This window comes from Thrips palmi, unplaced genomic scaffold (genome assembly GCF_012932325.1).
Source record: "Thrips palmi isolate BJ-2018 unplaced genomic scaffold, TpBJ-2018v1 HiC_scaffold_15, whole genome shotgun sequence".
Lineage (NCBI taxonomy): Eukaryota > Metazoa > Arthropoda > Insecta > Thysanoptera > Thripidae > Thrips > Thrips palmi.
Window position 1 is genome coordinate 199,436 of NW_023144624.1, and position 18,614 is coordinate 218,049.

Genomic DNA, 18,614 nt, shown 5'->3' on the forward strand with positions numbered 1-18,614 from the left:
AGTTCGGAGGACCTACCACACGGCACGTCGGGCACAGCGGCTGCGGACCCGGAAGGCGCCCTAGACAGGTCGCGCACACGCTGTGCTGGCAAGGCAGACCCTTCGGCCGGCGTCCCTGCAAGTCCCATTGGTAGAAGCACACCGGGCAATCCATGGTGGTACGGGCTGGATAAACAAACATCAAACGGCACTCTCATTCACGGAACGTAACATCACGTTGAAACAAATGTGACAAAATGTCATGTTTCTTTGAGCAGTATGTCACATTCGTCGGAATGTGAAATAAGCTGATTTGGCTAATTCACATCCAAATGACTGTGCGGACTGTTAAAACGGAACCTGGTTTTCGCAGGAAGCCAATGGTGAAGGTATAGGCGATTTCCAGGAAGTTCCTGGGAAAACCAGTAACCGTTTTTACCGTGCGTGCACAATGCCCAAAAACCGTGAAATTTGGCCTCATTCATTTCTACGTGATGTCACGTTCCTGGAGTGAGAGTGGGCGGCATGATACGTTTCGCCTGATGCCGCCGTTGCGAAGCGCGTACTGAAAATTTAAGTGTGCACCCAGTACACACTTTCGTACCAAAAGTGTGTACACAGCAAAAGTAACGCCTGAGATTCCCATGCAGGCGGCGCCTGAAAAATATACCTCTCTTTCCAGGGTGGGCTCCCAGTGTGTGCTGAACACAGTGAAATTTTCAGTTTCGCACAAATCCCCGCCGCGTGGGATGCTCGCCAGCCGCGCCGCCCCGGCGAAGTCCGCGTCGCACCGTCGCCTTCGGCTGATGTCCGGCTCGCACTAAACACAACACGCTCCGGGTGACGGCGACGGACTACTGGAAGTGGAAGGCACAAGGGAAGGAGAGAAGAAAACCAGTGGAGACTGACTTCTCTCTCTCTCTCTCTCTCTCTCTCTCCTACCACTTGCAAAAGAAAGCGACCTCCCGGCCGGGCCCGGCGCTACCCCGCACTCAGGTAGCTGCTGGAGATCCCATAAGCCGCCTGGACGCGGGGTAGTGCCGGGCCCGGCCGGGAGGTCGCTTTCTTTTGCAAGTGGTTACAGTGTCCACGCCACGCCTCAAGGGGCCCGTATTCTCTGCGAACTCAACAGTGTACTCAGTACTTTAGCGTGTACCGACGAGTTACGCTCTCTTCAACGTGCACTGACGAGTACACTGTCTTTAGCATTCTCCCACGAGCGCGTACTAAACTGCATGCATTTCCTGAGCACTCTCGTCAAAGTGCACTCATCTAAGCACGCTCTTGTTGCAGTGTACTCATCTGAGTACTCTTTTTGCAGTGTGAGTACATGCTGAACAGAGTGTGCTCAGCACACTGTTGAGTTTGCAGAGTTGAATCGTCTCATGTATGGACTTCTTGCAAAATACTGGTCAAAATGTGATCCGACCAAAGTATCAGACCATTCGCAGCGGCGAGGACTTCTTGGTCTGTCCAAACTTCGGCGAGACGTCCAGGTCTGACCAAACGCGGGCAGGCCTTTCCATCCCGCCTCTGGAGTGGTGAGAAATCTGCCCGGTGGGTTTTCAGTGTCTACACGCCAAGCCGATCGTCTTCTTATTCCGCTCAGCGACCGTAATTTCAACAGAATTTGCCCATTGTTTTGCACCAAAAATTTGTTTCCTGTACTTTCCCCCTTTGAACCTTTCCTTGTGTTTTCTTGCTCTTATCAGATACTTCACGAATAAAACAATAACTTCTATGTGTCATTAACCCCAAAATGCAATCGTTTGTAAATTTGAGCCGTATTGAGGCTGCAATCTACGTGTCCTAAGAGTCGAAAATCCCGTGGTGCGTCGAAACTTTGTAGCCCACGTTTCCATAGCTCTCATTTTAAGACTCAAGGCAACAAACCAGCTTTGATAAAAATCAAACATGAAAACAGAACACGTTCAGTCATTTCGAATAAATATATTTCTTCAATAATAATACAAACAGACAACAGATGCAATACACCAAACCACGACACTATTTCCTAAAAGCAGCACCCCCTCCCTCTCACAATATCCCACTACAAGGCAAGAAATTAACGCAAAAAGCAGAAATTAATACAGAAAAAGTTCAGTAGCTAAGTATAAATACACATTTACAATGACAGTTATGTTCAGGTAGTTTAGAATAAAGGTTCATTTTCAAATGACAATACGTAAACAGACAACAAATATACAATACAACAGAGCAAGACGCTCCACTTCCTCAGAGCGACTTTCCCCCTCCCCCTCACTGCGGCCCGCTACACTCTACTTCCGGCAGGCCTTCGGCGCAAAGGCCTTCCACGACGCGGGACACGTCGAGGCCGTGCTCGTGGGCCGCGGTCCAGTCCGTGGAGGACAGGAGGATCATGGTGGGCTCCAGGAGGTCCTCCGGGCAGCGCCCCGCGCCCAGCAAGCTGTCCCGCAGCGAGTCGACGGGGCGCGCCTCGCCGTCGGCGGCACTGCAGTGCCCGCAGCAGGGGCCGGTGGGCGCGGCGGCCGTGGCGAGGGCCTGCAGGGCGTCCTCCAGCGCGGGGAAGTCCGCTCGCAGCGGCGCGCTGCAGCAACCGGCCAGCAGCCTCCGCGGGCACCGCCACGGCCCGCCGGCGTCGCTGCGCTGCTGCCGCAGGCGGCGCAGGTCGGCCAGCACGGCGCGCCGCGCGTCCGACTCCACGCTCTGCACGGCGTCCTCCAGAAACACGTCGTCGTCGTCCTCCACCAGGATGTGGCGCGTCCACAGCGGCAGGGCGTTGTCGCGCACGCTGGCCAGCACGCAGTCGCGGGCCGCCGCCAACACGTTCGCCACGAGCGGCGACGCGGCGCGCGCGGACTGGAAGCGCAGCCTGCCGCCGGCGCTGCCCCTGGCCGCCGCGGCCACGGCGCTCACGTCGCGTAGCGCCGCCAAGCAGTCCCGCACCGCGGACAGGTCGGCCGGGCCGGAGAAGGCCAGCAGGGCGGCCACGCCCTGGGCCGCGGCGAGCACCGCCGCCAGAATGCGGGCGGCCACGTGCAGGGTGGAGTCGTTGAGGGCGTGCAGCAGGCGGTCCAGCCGCGCCGCGGCCAGCGCCTCCAGGCGCCGCAGCTGCTTGAGGGCGTCGATGACGTCGTGCAGGCTGCGCGGGTCGGCCAGCGCGCTCACCACCCCGTCCAGGGTCGCCCAGGCCTCCGGCGTCACCGCGGGGCACGCCCGGCGTAGCACGCCCAGTCCCGCGCCGCCGAGGAGTCCCTGCAGCTCGTCGGCGACCTCCAACAAGGCCCTGACGGAGTCCTCCCGCCGGGCGCACGCCGCGGCGATGCGCCTGTTCAGACAGTGGCTGCCGCTCCACGCCCGCGTCGGTGTCCGGGACGGGCAGGCGTCAGTGCGCTGCGCCGCCGCCCTGGCCTGCAGCAGGGCCAGCAGCTGCGAGGCCACCACGGCCGCGGGGCCGGGCGCCTCCTCCCAGGCCACGCCGCGCACGGCGACCTGCACGCCGGCGTCCGCCAGCAGCCCGTCCAGGCGGAGCAGCAGGTCCTCGCCGGTGGTCGTCAGCGCGTCCCGCAGCAGCAGCAGCCTCTCCACCGGCTTCCGGGCTCCGTGGCCGGCCAGGAAGCGCGCGCTCAGCGCCACCAGCAGGCGGCCCGGCGCCGCGACCTGCTCCACCACCAGCAGGGCGCGCCCCGCCGTCGCCGCGGCCTGCAGCGCCCTCACCGCCTCGCCGTCCGCCAGCGCGCGCACCACCCGCGTCGCGGGGAGCCTGGGGCTGGGCCTGGGGTCCTGGGGCTGCAGCGAGAACGACTTGCGTCGCAGCGCCTCGCTCCTGAACACGCACTTGTACATCTGGCGCACCGAGTCCTCCAGAGCGACTCGCGGGTCGCGCGGCCCCGCCTCGTCTCCAGCACCTGCGGCGACACGAACGCGGCTTAGACGACACTGCATGGGGAGCGAATGAAAAGAACTTGAAACTGAGCGACCGGCAGTGTATTGTAAGAACAGAACGAAATCATACAAAGAGCACACTAGCGTACAACTCAAAAACACTAGGGACACTTATAAATACAAAGGCAATTTGAATCAGATGAAGTTGCGATCTGGACACTGTTCTAGATGTAGAATGAAAGGAGGCAATAACTGTCCCACCTAAATTTAACCTCATAGCCCCCTTCACTAAAATTGCGACGGGCCGTGGGCTTCACAACGTGTATCCAATAAGTTTAAGAAAAATATAACAGAGGAAACGAGGCCGACACTTTCATGTCCATGAACGCTCGAAAGGAGCAACAAGGTAGGAATAAATTCATTTCTTTTTGCCCACGACCCAATCCCAGGCTCGTTTCACGAAACTCCTTGGTTTTGACTGCGCACTAGGGTCTTCCACCTGGTAATAACACGCCCGTGGGTTGTCCGATTGGTCCCACCAGTTTTCCGACTCGCGGTTGCGGATGTTACCGCATCCAGAGAAGGGACGACGATGCACGGCTGGCTGGGGGGCTCTACCTTGATCGCTCCTCCCGGCGGCAGGTCTCTTCTGGGCCACCTGGCTGTACGTCTGGGCTTGTCTCGGCCTTCTATCTGCTTCTTTCTTCATGTCACCCTCCTTCTGGTTTCTTAGCTCTTCACTTCGCTTGATAGCCGCCCATTGCTTTTCATCTTCCCGTTGCCTTCTCTCCGCTTCCTTCTGCCCTCTTTCGGCTTCTCTTTGCCTTCTGATTTCATCTTCCCTCTGCATTCTCTCGGCTTCTCTTTGCCTTCTTATTTCATCGTCCCTCTGCATTCTCTCGGCTTCTCTTTGCCTTCTTATTTCATCTTCCCTCTGCCTTCTCAACGCTTCTCTTTCACGCTCCCTCTGCAACCTCTCGGCCTCCTCGCGCTGGGCTTCCCTCCGCTCTCGGCTCTCCTTCAGCTCAGACCAAAGGCTCGAGACCGACGCATGCTTGAGCTCCAGCTCATCAAGCGAGAAGTCATGGTCTGCGTCCAGCAGCTGCAGGTGCCGTCCACACTCGCGTCGTAAATTCCGGACCAGATCCGCGTCGGGGTCGCCATATGCTGCCTGCCGAAACAAGAGGGAACACGTTCAAGATCAATCTAATCACGAGTTCACGCTGAAAATCTTAGAAACCATTTAAGCCTTACGAAGTGAAATAGCTTCCAATATCAAAGTAGTTTGAGCCCACGTACGCTTACAACGAAACTGGATCGTAATTTACGAACTACAGTATTTCGTCGTATAAGAAAGAAAGAAAGTTTTAATTATGAATGCCAAAAATACTTCGTAAAGGTTCAAAGCGTGCTCCAGTTTTGACGCGGGGGAATTCAGGTGAACAACAGCAAGACGAATGCGGTTTTCCGCAAAAGTCAAACTCAGAGAGCATCCTGAGTAAATGAGTGCGGTTAGATCATGTGAGACGTAGGAATGTGACCGAACTATCAGAAATATGAACATGCGTCACACTCGTTCACGATTTGAGAAAATAATTCGTCAGCGAAATTTTGATCACTTAACTTTGATTGAAATCGTTAACTGACGGGGTCGCATTTAATAATGTTAGATTCTTCAATCGCGTTCGGTGAGGTTACATGTCGAAAAGGAACAATGATCATAATCTACCAATACAACGAACAGTTTGCGAAAAAAATTACGAAATACTTTTAGAGAGGGACCTTATGTTTTACACCGATAGAAATGTTCTAAGAGCAGAAAGAAACCCTTTCGTTTTGAAGTAGGGCGTACCTCTGGTTCCTGCAGGTACGACAGGCACTTTTCCTCCAGATTCTTGCGCATCTTGAATGTCTCGCTCTCGACTCTCTGCCTCTCGGCTTCTCTGGCGTTGGCAGCTCTCCTCTGCTCTCGACTCTCGTCCAGATTCAGCCAGCAGCCTGTGAGTGAAGCGTGCCGGGTATCCAGTTCCTCCTTCGCGGCGGTGGGGTTCGCCTCCAGCCACTGCAGATGAGTTTCGCAGTCGCGCCGCAAGTCCCTGACCAGGGCTTCGTCCGGGTCGCCCTGCGCTGCCTGCGAAATAGAGGGAACAATGTGGATCGATGGAAGGACATGTTGCCACTGAGAGGTCAAAGGACGGAATTCATTCCATCCTTGGGGAAAGAAACAAAGTCTCGCCATTCTGTGGCGAGAAACAAAAGTCTCACCTTTTTTTTGGCGAGAAACAAATGTCTCGCCAAAATATGGCAAAAATTGCAAACCCACTCTATTGGATACAAGGATATATATCCCAATCAATTATTTTTGACGAGACATTTGTTTCTCGCCAAAAAATAATGTGACTTTTGTTTCTCGCCAAAAATATGGTGAGACTTTTGTTTCTCGCCGCAGAATGGCGGGACTTTTTTGTCTCACCAAATTTTGGCCATCAGTCTGGCCATTCAATTTTCAGTGACCAAACTACACTGAGAAAATTTGAGAGCTAAGTTTCCTTGAATGTCATCAAATAAATTAATGACATTGTTGTCATGTCCATGCAATAAGTATAGGAGCTTTGATGAAAATGTCATCAATTTGTGATGAGATTATCATCATTTGGAAGTGATAAAAATATACTCCACGTTTTTTGTCAGAAAGTGACGACAAATTTTCACAGTGTAACGGAGCCGCGACGGAATGAATGTTCCCTCTTGGACGTAAAAGAAAGGGGAAGCGAAATCCTACACTCTAAACGCCTCATAGTGCAAGGCTGCACTAACTCGACGAAATTGTACAATGGATTTCCAACGGTACAAAGTCAGCCGCACCATCACAAGGAAGAACTTTCACCGTAGGCCCGCAAAATTCTTGCAGACTTTTGATAGGCATAACGATGCATGCACAGATACCAAGGGACATTTTGCAGGAAGATGCATAAAAAGTACACAATGAGACAAAATAATATAAACACCTTACGTACGTATCTGTGCATGCATATTGTGCAATAAGAAGGTCCTGAAGAGCTTGGTGTGAGGAGAATCTTCACTGTAAGACTTATAGAGTGTACACGCACCTCTTCCTCCTGGCTCAGGTAGGCCCGGCACCTCTCCTCCAGCTCGTTCTTCAACTCGATCCTCCGCCGGTCCTCCTCCTCGTCCTGGATCCGACTCTGCACCTTGTCCCGGATCTGGGTCAGCGCTGGACCGCCAATACAGCCGCGAGGCAACAGCTTCATGGACGCGCCCTGGCTGTCGAGGAAGCGGAAAAAGCCGCAAGGGTCGATGCTGAACTTGACTGCCTGGACGCTCTTCTTCTCGTGGATGACCACGAGGCTCGGCTGATCGAGACAGCCTTGCTCCACCTGTCCAGACAGAGGTGAGAGTTTTAATCAACATATAAACTCAACAAGCAGGCAAGTGTGACGTCACCGCTACTGTTCTTAAGAACTTCTAAAAAAAAACAAGATGGATCAAGACATGTTGTTTTGGCAAAGTTGTCAAGGGAGATTTCGGTTATTTCTATTTTCCATTAAGATCCGTCAAAGGGGCCACATCGAGAGGCTCCCTTCTCCCACGTGGATTATTTTCCAATAAAATGCATGCATCCATTAGAGATTTTAATATTAATCCCGAGAGCGTTTTACGTACATCGATCTAAACCATTCTGGGACATGCCTCTTCCCAACAGTTGTGTGTGAACACGAAGACTTAGGTCCTGCGTGCACTACAGCACGAACATAGGCAGGTTAGACAAAAAATTTGTCAACTTCGTGGGCATACGCTGCGCATGCGAAAAGAAGGGGGACGACTAAATGGTGAATTCAAACCCGTTCAAGCCACGAAATTTACAGCAAAGAAAGCGGTGTTTCCATATTCTCTAAGTCGTTACATACACGGTAAGACTCGGTCCTGGATATTCCAGGGCAACCAGGACGGTCCTGGAAGATCCAGGACCGAGACTTACCGTTTGAAGCTTGAAAACGGTAGCTGAAGCTTACCACGACGGTGGAGTTGCCCGGCATGGCGAGTGTCAACGGCAGGGCGGTGTTGGCGGGCACGACGACCTCGTTGCCGGCCGCGGTGACCTTGAGGACGAGCGGCGTCACCTCCTCCAGGCGGACGCACTGCGCGGCCAGCAGCGCGGCGCCCTTGGCCACCGCCTCGTCCGCGCTCACGGCCTTGCACAGCGGCCGCTGGGCCAGCTCGGACTGCACCATGGCGCGCAGGGCGGGGATGCGGGACGAGCCGCCCACCAGCACCACGTCGTCCACCTGGTTCACCGCCACCTGGGAGCAAACAAAAATCCCATGTCAAAAAAACCACTGGCTCATCGTAAAAATTTTCCCAAGATTTATGGACAAACCACTCGCCTTTACATCGAGACAGGCTGGGGAGAAGGTACTTGTCTCCAAAACAATTGTCCTCACATCATGCACATTTGAGTGGTCATCGGACAGAACAACCTAATTTCAATGGGTTTCTCATGTGACTTACGTCCTTACGCCCAATGGCCACTGATTTTACGAAGAAGATAATTTTGCAGTTTCATCAAAGAGACTGTAGATAATAAGCTGATTTGGTGGGAATAAATTGATCAAGGAAGCGGAAGAACGGTATAAGTCAAGTTGAATCCGTGCACTTTTGCAAGGTCTAAACCTTGCAGGTGGGAGAACAGGTGGGGAATGTCATCTAAAAATAGATGCAAGAGGATGGGACTTGTCTCACGACACTTATTTTTGGACCAAATTTTCGCTCATCTTACTTGCAGAATATATTCGGACAGAGGAATATTGTTCTTGGAAGTTAATGACTGTGATCTGCACTACAATCCAAAGGTCCGACTTCTCGCCACTCCAGAGGCGAGACATAAATCTCGCCAAGTTTTTATCAGACAAAAAAGTCTTACCACAAAATGGTCAGACATAAAAGTCTGATCACAAAATGGCGACACTTTTGTGAGACCATTTTATGGTAAGACTTTTTTGTCTGACCAAAACTTTGGCGAGACTTTTTCCAGCCAATTTGCAGTTGCAAACCTTACAAACTATTTCAACCCTTCCACGAAACGCAGCTTGTTACGACAAAGTATTTTGAGCATACAGAAGCTCCCATAGAAAATACTCCGTTATTTGCGAACTATCTACTCGCATAACAAAGTTAATTGGTTTGTTCCATGACTACTCAAAATACTCCGAAAGGTTGGGGGCTTACCTCGGCCTTGAGCAGGGTGCGCTTCACCTCGTCGACGATGGCCTCAAAGAGCGGGCGGCACAGCTCCTCGAACGCGGCCCTGGACACGTCCGCCTGGAAGTCGAGGTCGCCGTCGGGCAGGAAGGTGGCCATCTTGGTGCTGGGGATGCGCGACAGCTTCTGCTTGGCCTTCTCCCACTGGCCGCGGAGGATCTCCAGGGATCGGGCGGACGTCACCTCCAGGCCGTGGGCCTGCTTGATGACCTGCGGGCCCGCAACGTGATGGGGTAAGAAAATTGAACCAATACTAACGAAGAAAACGAAGACCATTTTTGAACAGCTCGAAGAATTTAGTGCAATTGTATTATGATTATGGATCCGTTATTCCCAAGGGGTGAATCACTCGGCGTTCTGGTGTACACAAGGGTGAGTACAGCTTAGAGAGCTCATAAATTTCACATTTTTAGACGTTTAAAGGCTTTATTTGGTGTTTCAGACAATACGCAACACCAAACCTTACTCCAAACTAGACAATTTTGCCAAATCTAAACTTGTGAGTACACTGAGTACAGGCTGACTTATACACTTGAGTACACCTGTGATTCACCCCTGGGTTCTTCCTTCGTAATGAGAAGCTTTTTCTGTGTACCTAACAAAGAAAAGCCAAAAAAGATTCGTCGTTTGAACGAACTTATTTCACATTGAGTATGCACACGTTTCTTCCTACACAACCGCCAAATTTACTAAAAGAAATTTTGAATGTAACAAATGACTATTGCACAATCTTGGCCAAAACAGACGAAACCACGTTTAGGTTTTCAGTGCTGACGAAACCTTACAACTGTTAAGCATACATGAAGCTTGCTGAGAAAAACCGACGTAATTTCGCGACTAATCCTTCGTGGAGCAAGTAGAACAAGTACGCACATACTGATTGATTTGCTTTTACGAGACACGAAGTTGTTAGAGCACGTGCATATGATCGAAGTCCTGTACTTCACAAAGTTTGGAGCGCTTACCTCCTTGAAGTGCTCCACCATGCGGGCGTCGAAGTCCTCCCCTCCCGGCAGGCGCCTGTCCGACGCGGCCAGCACTCGCACGGCGCTGAACTCGGTCCGCACCACGGCCACGCTGCTGCCGCCCCCGCCGACGTCCACGACCAGGACGGTCTTGGGCTGGTCGCGCTCTCGCGCGTACACCAGGGCGGCGGCGGACGTGTCGTTCACCAAGTGCAGCACCCGCAACCCAGCGAGGTACGCTGTGGCAGACAGCGGTAGAGGGGGGCAGGTCAGTACCGTCAACGGGGGTAACTTGGGACAGTCTACCCTGTACAGCTTGTTGGTGCTGCCACTCAGCGACGGGGGTTCCTAGCGTCAAACCCGCAGCAGGGTTTTGTTTCAGAGGCCTCAGGGCACGCGCGGAAAGGTGGAAGAGGTGCATAAAATCACAATTAGTATTTGAGAAACGGGAAACTATATAATTGGGTTTTTGACAAAATGTCAATCATTGACAAGTTGACACTAGTGCAAGGAGTGAAATGCAGATTTGGCCGATTAGTCTCTCTGGGTTGTTAGATCATACAGACAATAAGGTTCGCAAAAGGGCATTGATTATAGTTTTCCCATCTTCGGTCCAGACTTCAATTTATCAAAAATCGAAATTTTATACGGTGTAACCTGGGACAGTCTTTTCCTCATGTTTCCAGCAGTCCTAGCCTTCTAGAAGTTGACTGACCCGGTCCCTGACATAACTTAAACTTCGGATGTTACGCTCATGATGTGAAGAGATGCCTTGCTCTGCAGTTTTGTCTTCTGGAAATCCATATTTTGAAATTTTCAGAAAATGCCTGGAAAATACCAGTAGAAAAGAGAGTTCCACGTAGAGCCCTAGATATAGTCCAATATCGGTCCTACAAGAGTTCCTAAATTTCCTGAATTTTCTAAAGTTCCTGAATTCTTGGTCTACATGTTGTGACTTAAATTTATTACATCCATTAACATCAATAGTTACATGGGAATGTAGCTAATTACCTACTGTCCCAATGTGGTAAGAAGAACACCACGTCAAATAAGTGGTGTACAAGCCTATAATTTAGCCGTTACCTCATGTATTGCGTGGTCAAGACCACCCTTTTATGAGGTATGGAGGACGGACCACATATTTGCTGTGGTATTCGCCATGAATTTCATGTGGTGCTTTGTTGACCACTGATTTTTAGGGGTATTGACTGCATTTCCACGTGTGGTAAGTTTGGGTAACCACAGTTGAGCGCCTACCACACATTATCTGTAGGCTGTACCATACTTCGAAGGACAGTGTGGGAAACGATATAATCGAGGCACATTAACCAGACAAGCATGAAATCATGGGGAAAGGGTCAAACTTTAACTTAGTTAGGATCCATTGGTCTGGGTTCAGAATCTTGCTTCTGGCGATCAAAACACGTGAAAAAGTGTCCCAAGTTACCCCCGTTGACGGTAATCACAACACTGTCATTCCAGGAACGTACACAATGTTACTTTCCTTTAAACATCGTGTTCCACACCCTCTGAATCCAATGATAACAGGAAATGCCTAACAAACGCATGAATACATGCGTAATGCGCCAAATGGCGCCAAACTTCATCGCACCTTGCTGAATCATGCGTAATACGAAGATAGCAGACTACTTACGAAGAAAACATGCGAAATGCGACGAAACCATGCGTACCTTTAAGCGTAATAACCGATTTGAGCGCACAGGGCACACACTAAATTACTATGAAGCATTTTCATCGCGCAGAAGCTATGTGCACAACTGTGCATACACACTAAATATTTTTGTACAAATTTACTACAAGACATCACAGTTTAAAGTGCACACGAACTTTTCGTACAACTTTGTACAAAATTTCGCACAATTTTGTACAAAAAAGGCGAAAAATAAGCATTTTTTCGTACGAAAATTATGCAGAAATGACGTGTGCACAGAAAACTGGGATGTCTCGTACAAGATTGAACATAACATTTAGAAAGTGGCTTATGCACAAACAACTTCAGAGTAATTTGGTGTGTACGGTAACGAATAAGCCCTCGGAGTAAGTGCGGTGGCTGGGGGAGTGGGACAGAGGACGGAGGACGAAAACGGATCCAACGCACCGGCGTCTCGAACCGCATTCCGCTGAGCCGCGTTGAAGTAGGCGGGGACTGCGATCACGGCAAAGTTGATGTCGCCGCGGCCCAGCTGCTCCTCCGCGGCCTTCTTCAAGTGCACCAGCAGCATGCTGGTCACCTGCACACAGGAAAAAAGACAACATTGCTCATCCGAAACACCACAATGCGTGAGCACACACAAAATGATAACACTGGTAAAACTAAAGCGTAGTACTACCCTCTGTTTTCAAGCGTAATCAGTTTACGCTTGAAATCAAGAGTTACAGGCTCGTCCGCCAAGATTCCCCCTATCTAAATGCATGGGGAAATTTCCTGAGTATGCTTCATTTCAAGCGTAACGTCTTCAAGCGTAATTCTGTGCTTGACTTAATCATAGAGTTACGCTTTAGTTTTACCAGTGAAGGTAGAATTTTGTACGTGCAACTTGCACGATTTTGTGCATACGTGAAATTTGCATAATATCATGCGTTAAGATTCATAAATTTATGCAAATTCACGCACAATTTTATGCTCGAAAGTACACAAAATAAATTATGCATCACCGCGTACAAAATTGTGCACAAACATTTAGTGTGCAGGCCGAGTGAGCAAAGTCTTCGGCAAAGGTACCGACCTCCTCCGCAGCCATCACGACGCCTCCCTCCAGGTAGATAGACACGCCATGGCCCAAGTTGGACTGGCCCAGCTTGATGGGGCCCAGGTGATGGTCAGAGCCGACGTCCTGGTGGGCCCGTCCTAGGACGCTCTTCACGTCTGGAAATAGAGAGTGCGGTCAACCAAGAGGCACTTCCTCACGAAACACGGTCGTTGCTAAAACCCACATCACGAATTTGAATGCAATATTTTGCAATCATGTACGTCACGTACATGCAATGTCCTTTCTTACTGCAAAATTTAGCAAGAGGTCACGTTCATCGAAAATCCTTAGAGGTGCTTATCACCAACCTTAGGAGGGCATCATCGCAAATCTTACCGTACATGGATTCAAAGTAACTAATTTGCTAATGTTTGTTTGTATTTAAGTCGGTAACGAGCCGTCAGTGACCCAAATGTTTTCAGCGGCCCTCGACAAACTTACACCCCTACTTCGACCACATTAACGGTATATTAAGAAAACGTCATGCTTTAACAAGAAATTGGTGACCCGACTGTTATGCAAGTAATTTCTCCGTGCTTGGATCAGCATATTGACAAAACAGGTATCAGGTATTGCGTCCCAATGAAAGGACAATGAAAGGGTGATGGTACACTCAAAGGCTGAACGGAGTGCTACGTTAGTATAAAGTCCTCACTGTCAGACAAACTGTGAAGAACTCCACGAGGAGTGAGGTGAGGGATTCGCAGTCTCAGCACTTGGAAGTGCAGAGTGCAGTCTTCACACTTCAAATGCGGGCTTCTCCACCTTTGCACCATGGGGCTCTGGGAGCTGCTCGATTGTAAGCGAGTTTTTAGCGTTTATAAACTTAATAAAGTGTGGAGAGTGCAAAGTCTACACGTCCAAGTGAGGCGATTTATCCTACACCACACTGCAAACCTAACTGTCTACTAAGTACACACTTACAAACGCATGCTTGCAAGTACACACTTACAAACGCATGCTTGACGCATGGAGTTACGTATACGGCGCCAAGCATGCGTTTGTAAGTGTGTACTTGCAAGCATGCATTTGTAAGTGTGTACTTGGCCAAGCATGAGTTTGTGAGTTTGTACTTGCAAGCATGCATTTGTAAGTGTGTACTAGTAGACAGTTAGGTTAGCAGCGTAGACTTGGTTTCAGTGCCCCACCGACTTCAAGCCGCCGGCGTCTGCGCTACTCACTGCGCACGGTGCTGTGCGGGTGGCTGACCGCCAGGCGCAGCGCGGCCTCCCCGACGTCCCTCACGGCGTCCCCGGCGTCCATGGACGCGTGGACGCAGCTCGGGGTGCTGCGGCTGCCGATGTCGTTCTGCAGGACCTCCACGTCGTCCTCCAGGAACGCGGCCATCACGGACTTGGTGGTGCCGAGGTCGATGCCCAGCACCACCTCTGGTGCGGATCCCTGCCGAGCCATGTCCTGGAAAAAGTAACAGAAAATGAAGAAAATGCGCCCTCAAGGAGCGACAAAGGAAGTCCACGGGAGGAGCAACTCCCCACGTTCATTGTACAAAGTTTGGACACATTCCGTCCACATTCAGGTGGCAAAAGCAGCACATGTAAGTGGGCAAATACGCCAGATATCTCAACCATACTAGCACAATCCCACAATTTGTAAACCGAATTTTACAGTGGGTCACATTCGTTGCAACATTGTGTCACATTCGTTTGAATGAGAACAAGCTAATTTTTGGTTCGCCAATTCACAGCCAAACAATAAGGGACACAATGCTCAAACGGACGTGACATTTTGTCACGTTCGTTTCAACGGTTTCAACGTGATGTCACGTTCCTGAAATGAGAGTGAACGAAGATTTTGATAGCGACAAGAATCGTTCTGAAACTACTTGGTCGTAACTGATCGACAAAATAATCATTTCTTTACGACATTGTCGTAATCGCGATTACATATTTTGAAATCTGAAATCCCCAAAAAGTTGATGAAAAGTTGCAATTTTGCTCGCTTATTTACGATTTGTGTCGTTCATTTACGATTCTTTACACAAATTTACGACAAGATTTGTAAATGTACGACTGAAGTCATAACTGCACGACATACTCAATAGATAAATTACGATCGTTCGTAAACTAACGATTAAGTTGTAAATTTACGACGGTAATTCGTTTCAAAACGGAACGTCTCGCTATTAAAATTAGCGACAAATATCTCGTAAATTTACGACTCAAGTCGTATATTTACGCCTTGAGTCGTAACAAAATATGTCGTTTTAAAACGACATAATTGTTATACAAAATGTCGTAAATTTACGACTATTTTTAACAGTGTAAAGCCCAAAACCGGAAACAGTTCCTGAATATAAAATCCCTGATAATTATTACAGTCCAGAGGCTACACAGCATTCTTTAAGCGCTACATTAATTTCAGATAATTATCCTTAGAAATGCTTCAGCCTGCAATAAAAGGGAATCCCATATCGCACTGAAACCATTGGGAAAGCCTAGTTTAATATTTAGTGGTTCGAGCCTGGATCCTCTCCGCAGATCAATCTATCAATTATTGCCACTGTTTCCTGTACGTACGTGCCTTCCCCATCCTCCGTACACACTGTAAAAAAATTCCGTACTTTTGTACGGAAATGGTACAGAAAAATATAGTGCGGAGGTACGGAGAAAAGTACGGAACGTTCCGTACTTGCTCCATATGAACCCATGTAAATGGGTACGGAAAAAAAAGGACGGAACGTTCCGTATTTGGCAAGTACGGACAGTCCAGGCAAATTATTGACCAGACATGTTCCGTACTTTTTTCTCACAGTGCAACAGAGGCTCAGTCTATTGCGATCAGTAAACGTGAACCCGAGAGCGCCAAGAACACCTTTCCACACGCACGTATTCCCCGCTGCTGTCTTCGGCTGATAAAAGCGACGTGAAGCAAGGGGTATAGATGGGTGTTATCTATCTAAAGGTATAATTCAAATTTCGCGACACGGTTCGGAATCTGAAACAATTTCAGGCAATCGCAGGCTAGTCAGCCGCCCGAATGACCGTTTTGTGAATACGCAGAAACGATCCATGCGCGATAAGTAGTTACACTTACAGCAGGATCGTTTTCTTTTAGTCCCAACGCGTTGAAGTCGCAAACCTAAGAAACCACCGTCCGGAAATCTATCAGTGTCGTTCGTTTTCGGGACCGGCATATGCACTAGTGCAAATTTTGTCAGAAATCATATTGATGACATTTTTACTCAGAGCATTGCCATTGAAGTTATTTTAAAACAAATAAAAGCGGGTGTGCTCGGTAGGACTCTGTCCTGATTTTCCCAGGGCCATCCTGGTTTCTCCACCAAATGCATAAGAAAACCAGGACTTACAGAGTGAAAACATTATATCAGCGAGAAATGTTATTGCGACATCCTTGATGAATTACAGCTGAACCAGCAAGGGAGATGAGGAATCACACAAACCGGAAACAAATCGTACGTAACGCTAATTCAAAGGTAATGTGTGTTTCTCTTGAACCCAAATACCTGACACCGCTTCATTCCATTATTTGAACAAGTGAAAACATTAAAGACCCCGAAAAGCCGATCTCTGCTACTGTTTCCGGTGAAGATTCTTATTCATAATATTCACGAAAGACCGTTCTAAATAAGTAGATTCGCCTTGAAATTTTCATCCAGCGACAACCGAACCTTTCTTGACCTAAGGGCGTTCTACAGAAATCGTTTCGCCTTGAAATTTTCATTCAGTGACAACCAAAACTTTCTTCACCCAAGGCCGTCTATTAGAAATCGGTCGTTCGGCCTTGAAATTTTCATACAGTGACAACCAAAACTCTCTGAGTGTACGTACAGTCAATGGAGAAAGAGGCGCTCACCTCCGGTGCGATGCTACGGAGCGGATCAGCGAAGGCACGCAACGGCACAGGGACCGCCGACGTGCAAAGTCAACGAGAGAATGACACCGCCGCCGCACTTGCCGCACCAGCCCGCCCACTCGACGAGCGGCAGAGTATTCCCCGTCGCGCCGGTCGCGACGCTACGCCGCGATGAATCCCACAGTGTCCCAGTCGCAATCAGCGGCCGGCCGCACAGCACACTTGCCGAGCGCGACGATTCGGAAACCACGAAGTTCACTTCCGAAGTTCGGCCGTTCAATCGGACGGAGGCGTGTGACGTCACGCGTACCGCGTTGGATGACTGAACATCGACGTACCGGGACGACGGGTGCTCTCGCTTGGTCCTTGCTGCTGCCGCTTCACGTCGAGGTCCCGAATCGCGGGACTTATCGGAAGGAAAATAGCGCGCCGCAGTGTGCGGTGTACGCAGCCAAGCTACTGCTACTCCTCTGAACGGACTGCCGATGCCGGCCGCCGGCTTCGTTGCTTGCGTTGCAATGCGAACCCGAGCCGAGCGCGCCGCCGAGTCCGAGTCCCCTACGTTCTTCGGGCGGTGCTGGTGCTGGCTGTACTGGCGGGGCGGCTTGCCGACTGCCGACAGCAGTGCTGACAAGGCGCGATCGAGTCGCGGGGCCGTCGGTTCTTTACCTGACGGTGTTATGGACCACTTTTGCCCCCTTGCTCGTTCACCCGATTGATTCAATGTTACGCAGGATCGGGACCCATCTCTCGCGTAACACAGCGCGAGCGTTACATAAGCAAATCCATTTTCGGATGAACGTGGGAGCGGTACAAACTCATAAAAGGTCAAGAAGCGCTTGCTTCGTATCTGCGAAGAAAATGAAATCATTGTAAAATAATAAAGTGAAATGCTTTGCGTAACGAAGAGTTTTGCTCCATAAGAGTCGTTTCTTTGTATATTTTACAATCGCCTTCTTTGTATTAGGAAGCGATTCTTCGCGGAGTTTGTACCACGAATCCGGGCGTTTCCGGATGAAAAAAATTCCAATGCTAACGCATTGCACGGTGTTCCGGTTGTGGAAATCAATTTGGAGTCTGTCGTCTAAACGTTAATTACGTTAATTTTACCGTTGTTTACGTAACTTTGAATCCTACCGTTATTTTTACATCCCAAACCTGATTCAGTTAACACAATGACCATCTCAGTCCATCTCGCGATCTCGCGACTTACAGTGCTCATGTTCGCCAAACGAAAGTCATCTGCGATCCGAAACCACCCCTCCCGAGTTTATATAGTTTGTCAAACCAACCGTCGTGCTGATTACAGAATTGAGGAAAACATCACAAGAGAACCGCAACCTTTAAAAGCAAGCCAAACAATCCAACCTCAGCAACAATGGAGGGGCAGTTTCAATGCGCGACTACTCGTTTTTTCAGCCCCGCGATTTTCGAAAGGGCGCAGACGCCGACAAAATTGTTGCCAACCCCCGAAAATTAATTTATTGCGTCTTTTCTGCTACGAACTTTTTACTGACAGACTTCAAAGATGTTCCAATGTCGCGACACGGTGCAATGCGTTAGCATTGGCATTTTCGAATTTCACGGCGTTTCGATTTCTTTTTATCAGCGACTTTAAATTTTGACAGTTGGTACGATGGCACTGTGTCGTTGCCATGGAGACTTTTTTTCATGTTTTAACCATTTTCTTAGAACACAGACGATTTTTTGTCACTTTGATGAGTCAGGATGCTTAGTTTTGGGGAGTAGCACATTTTGTCTTTGAAACGTTTCTGGAAAATGTGAAGGGATAAGGGTGCTTCATTGTTGCAAATTTATGTTTTTGTCGTTTACGTTAAATTCTTACGATAAATTTTCGAAATTTTCAGGAATTTTTATTTTTTTTACGATAAGGAATAATTTGGCGGAAACCATTTTT

At 49.5% G+C, this 18,614-nt stretch overlaps 1 protein-coding gene across 1 annotated transcript; it reads right to left on the minus strand.

Moving 5' to 3' along the window:
- Nucleotides 1–1,251: 1,251 nt before the first annotated feature.
- On the minus strand, nt 1,252–16,376 carry LOC117641018 (ribosome-associated molecular chaperone SSB1-like). The gene is made up of 12 exons (XM_034378111.1): nt 16,347–16,376; nt 14,044–14,278; nt 12,839–12,978; nt 12,211–12,343; nt 10,092–10,330; nt 9,094–9,336; nt 7,881–8,168; nt 6,957–7,244; nt 5,699–5,977; nt 4,465–5,017; nt 3,448–3,869; nt 1,252–1,335 (listed from the first exon to the last, which is right to left on the minus strand). The coding sequence occupies exons 1-12, from the start codon at nt 16,359–16,361 to the stop codon at nt 1,252–1,254; spliced, it is 2,919 nt and encodes a 972-aa protein (XP_034234002.1). The 5' UTR covers nt 16,362–16,376.
- Nucleotides 16,377–18,614: the final 2,238 nt, after the last annotated feature.

Coding starts and splice junctions, on each gene's coding strand:
- LOC117641018 (XM_034378111.1), bottom strand. Junction 12,979..14,043: donor CCCGCACAGCACCGTGCGCA/GTGAGTAGCGCA, acceptor CTCTATTTCCAG/ACGTGAAGAGCGTCCTAGGA. Junction 9,337..10,091: donor TGGTGGAGCACTTCAAGGAG/GTAAGCGCTCCA, acceptor GCGGGCCCGCAG/GTCATCAAGCAGGCCCACGG.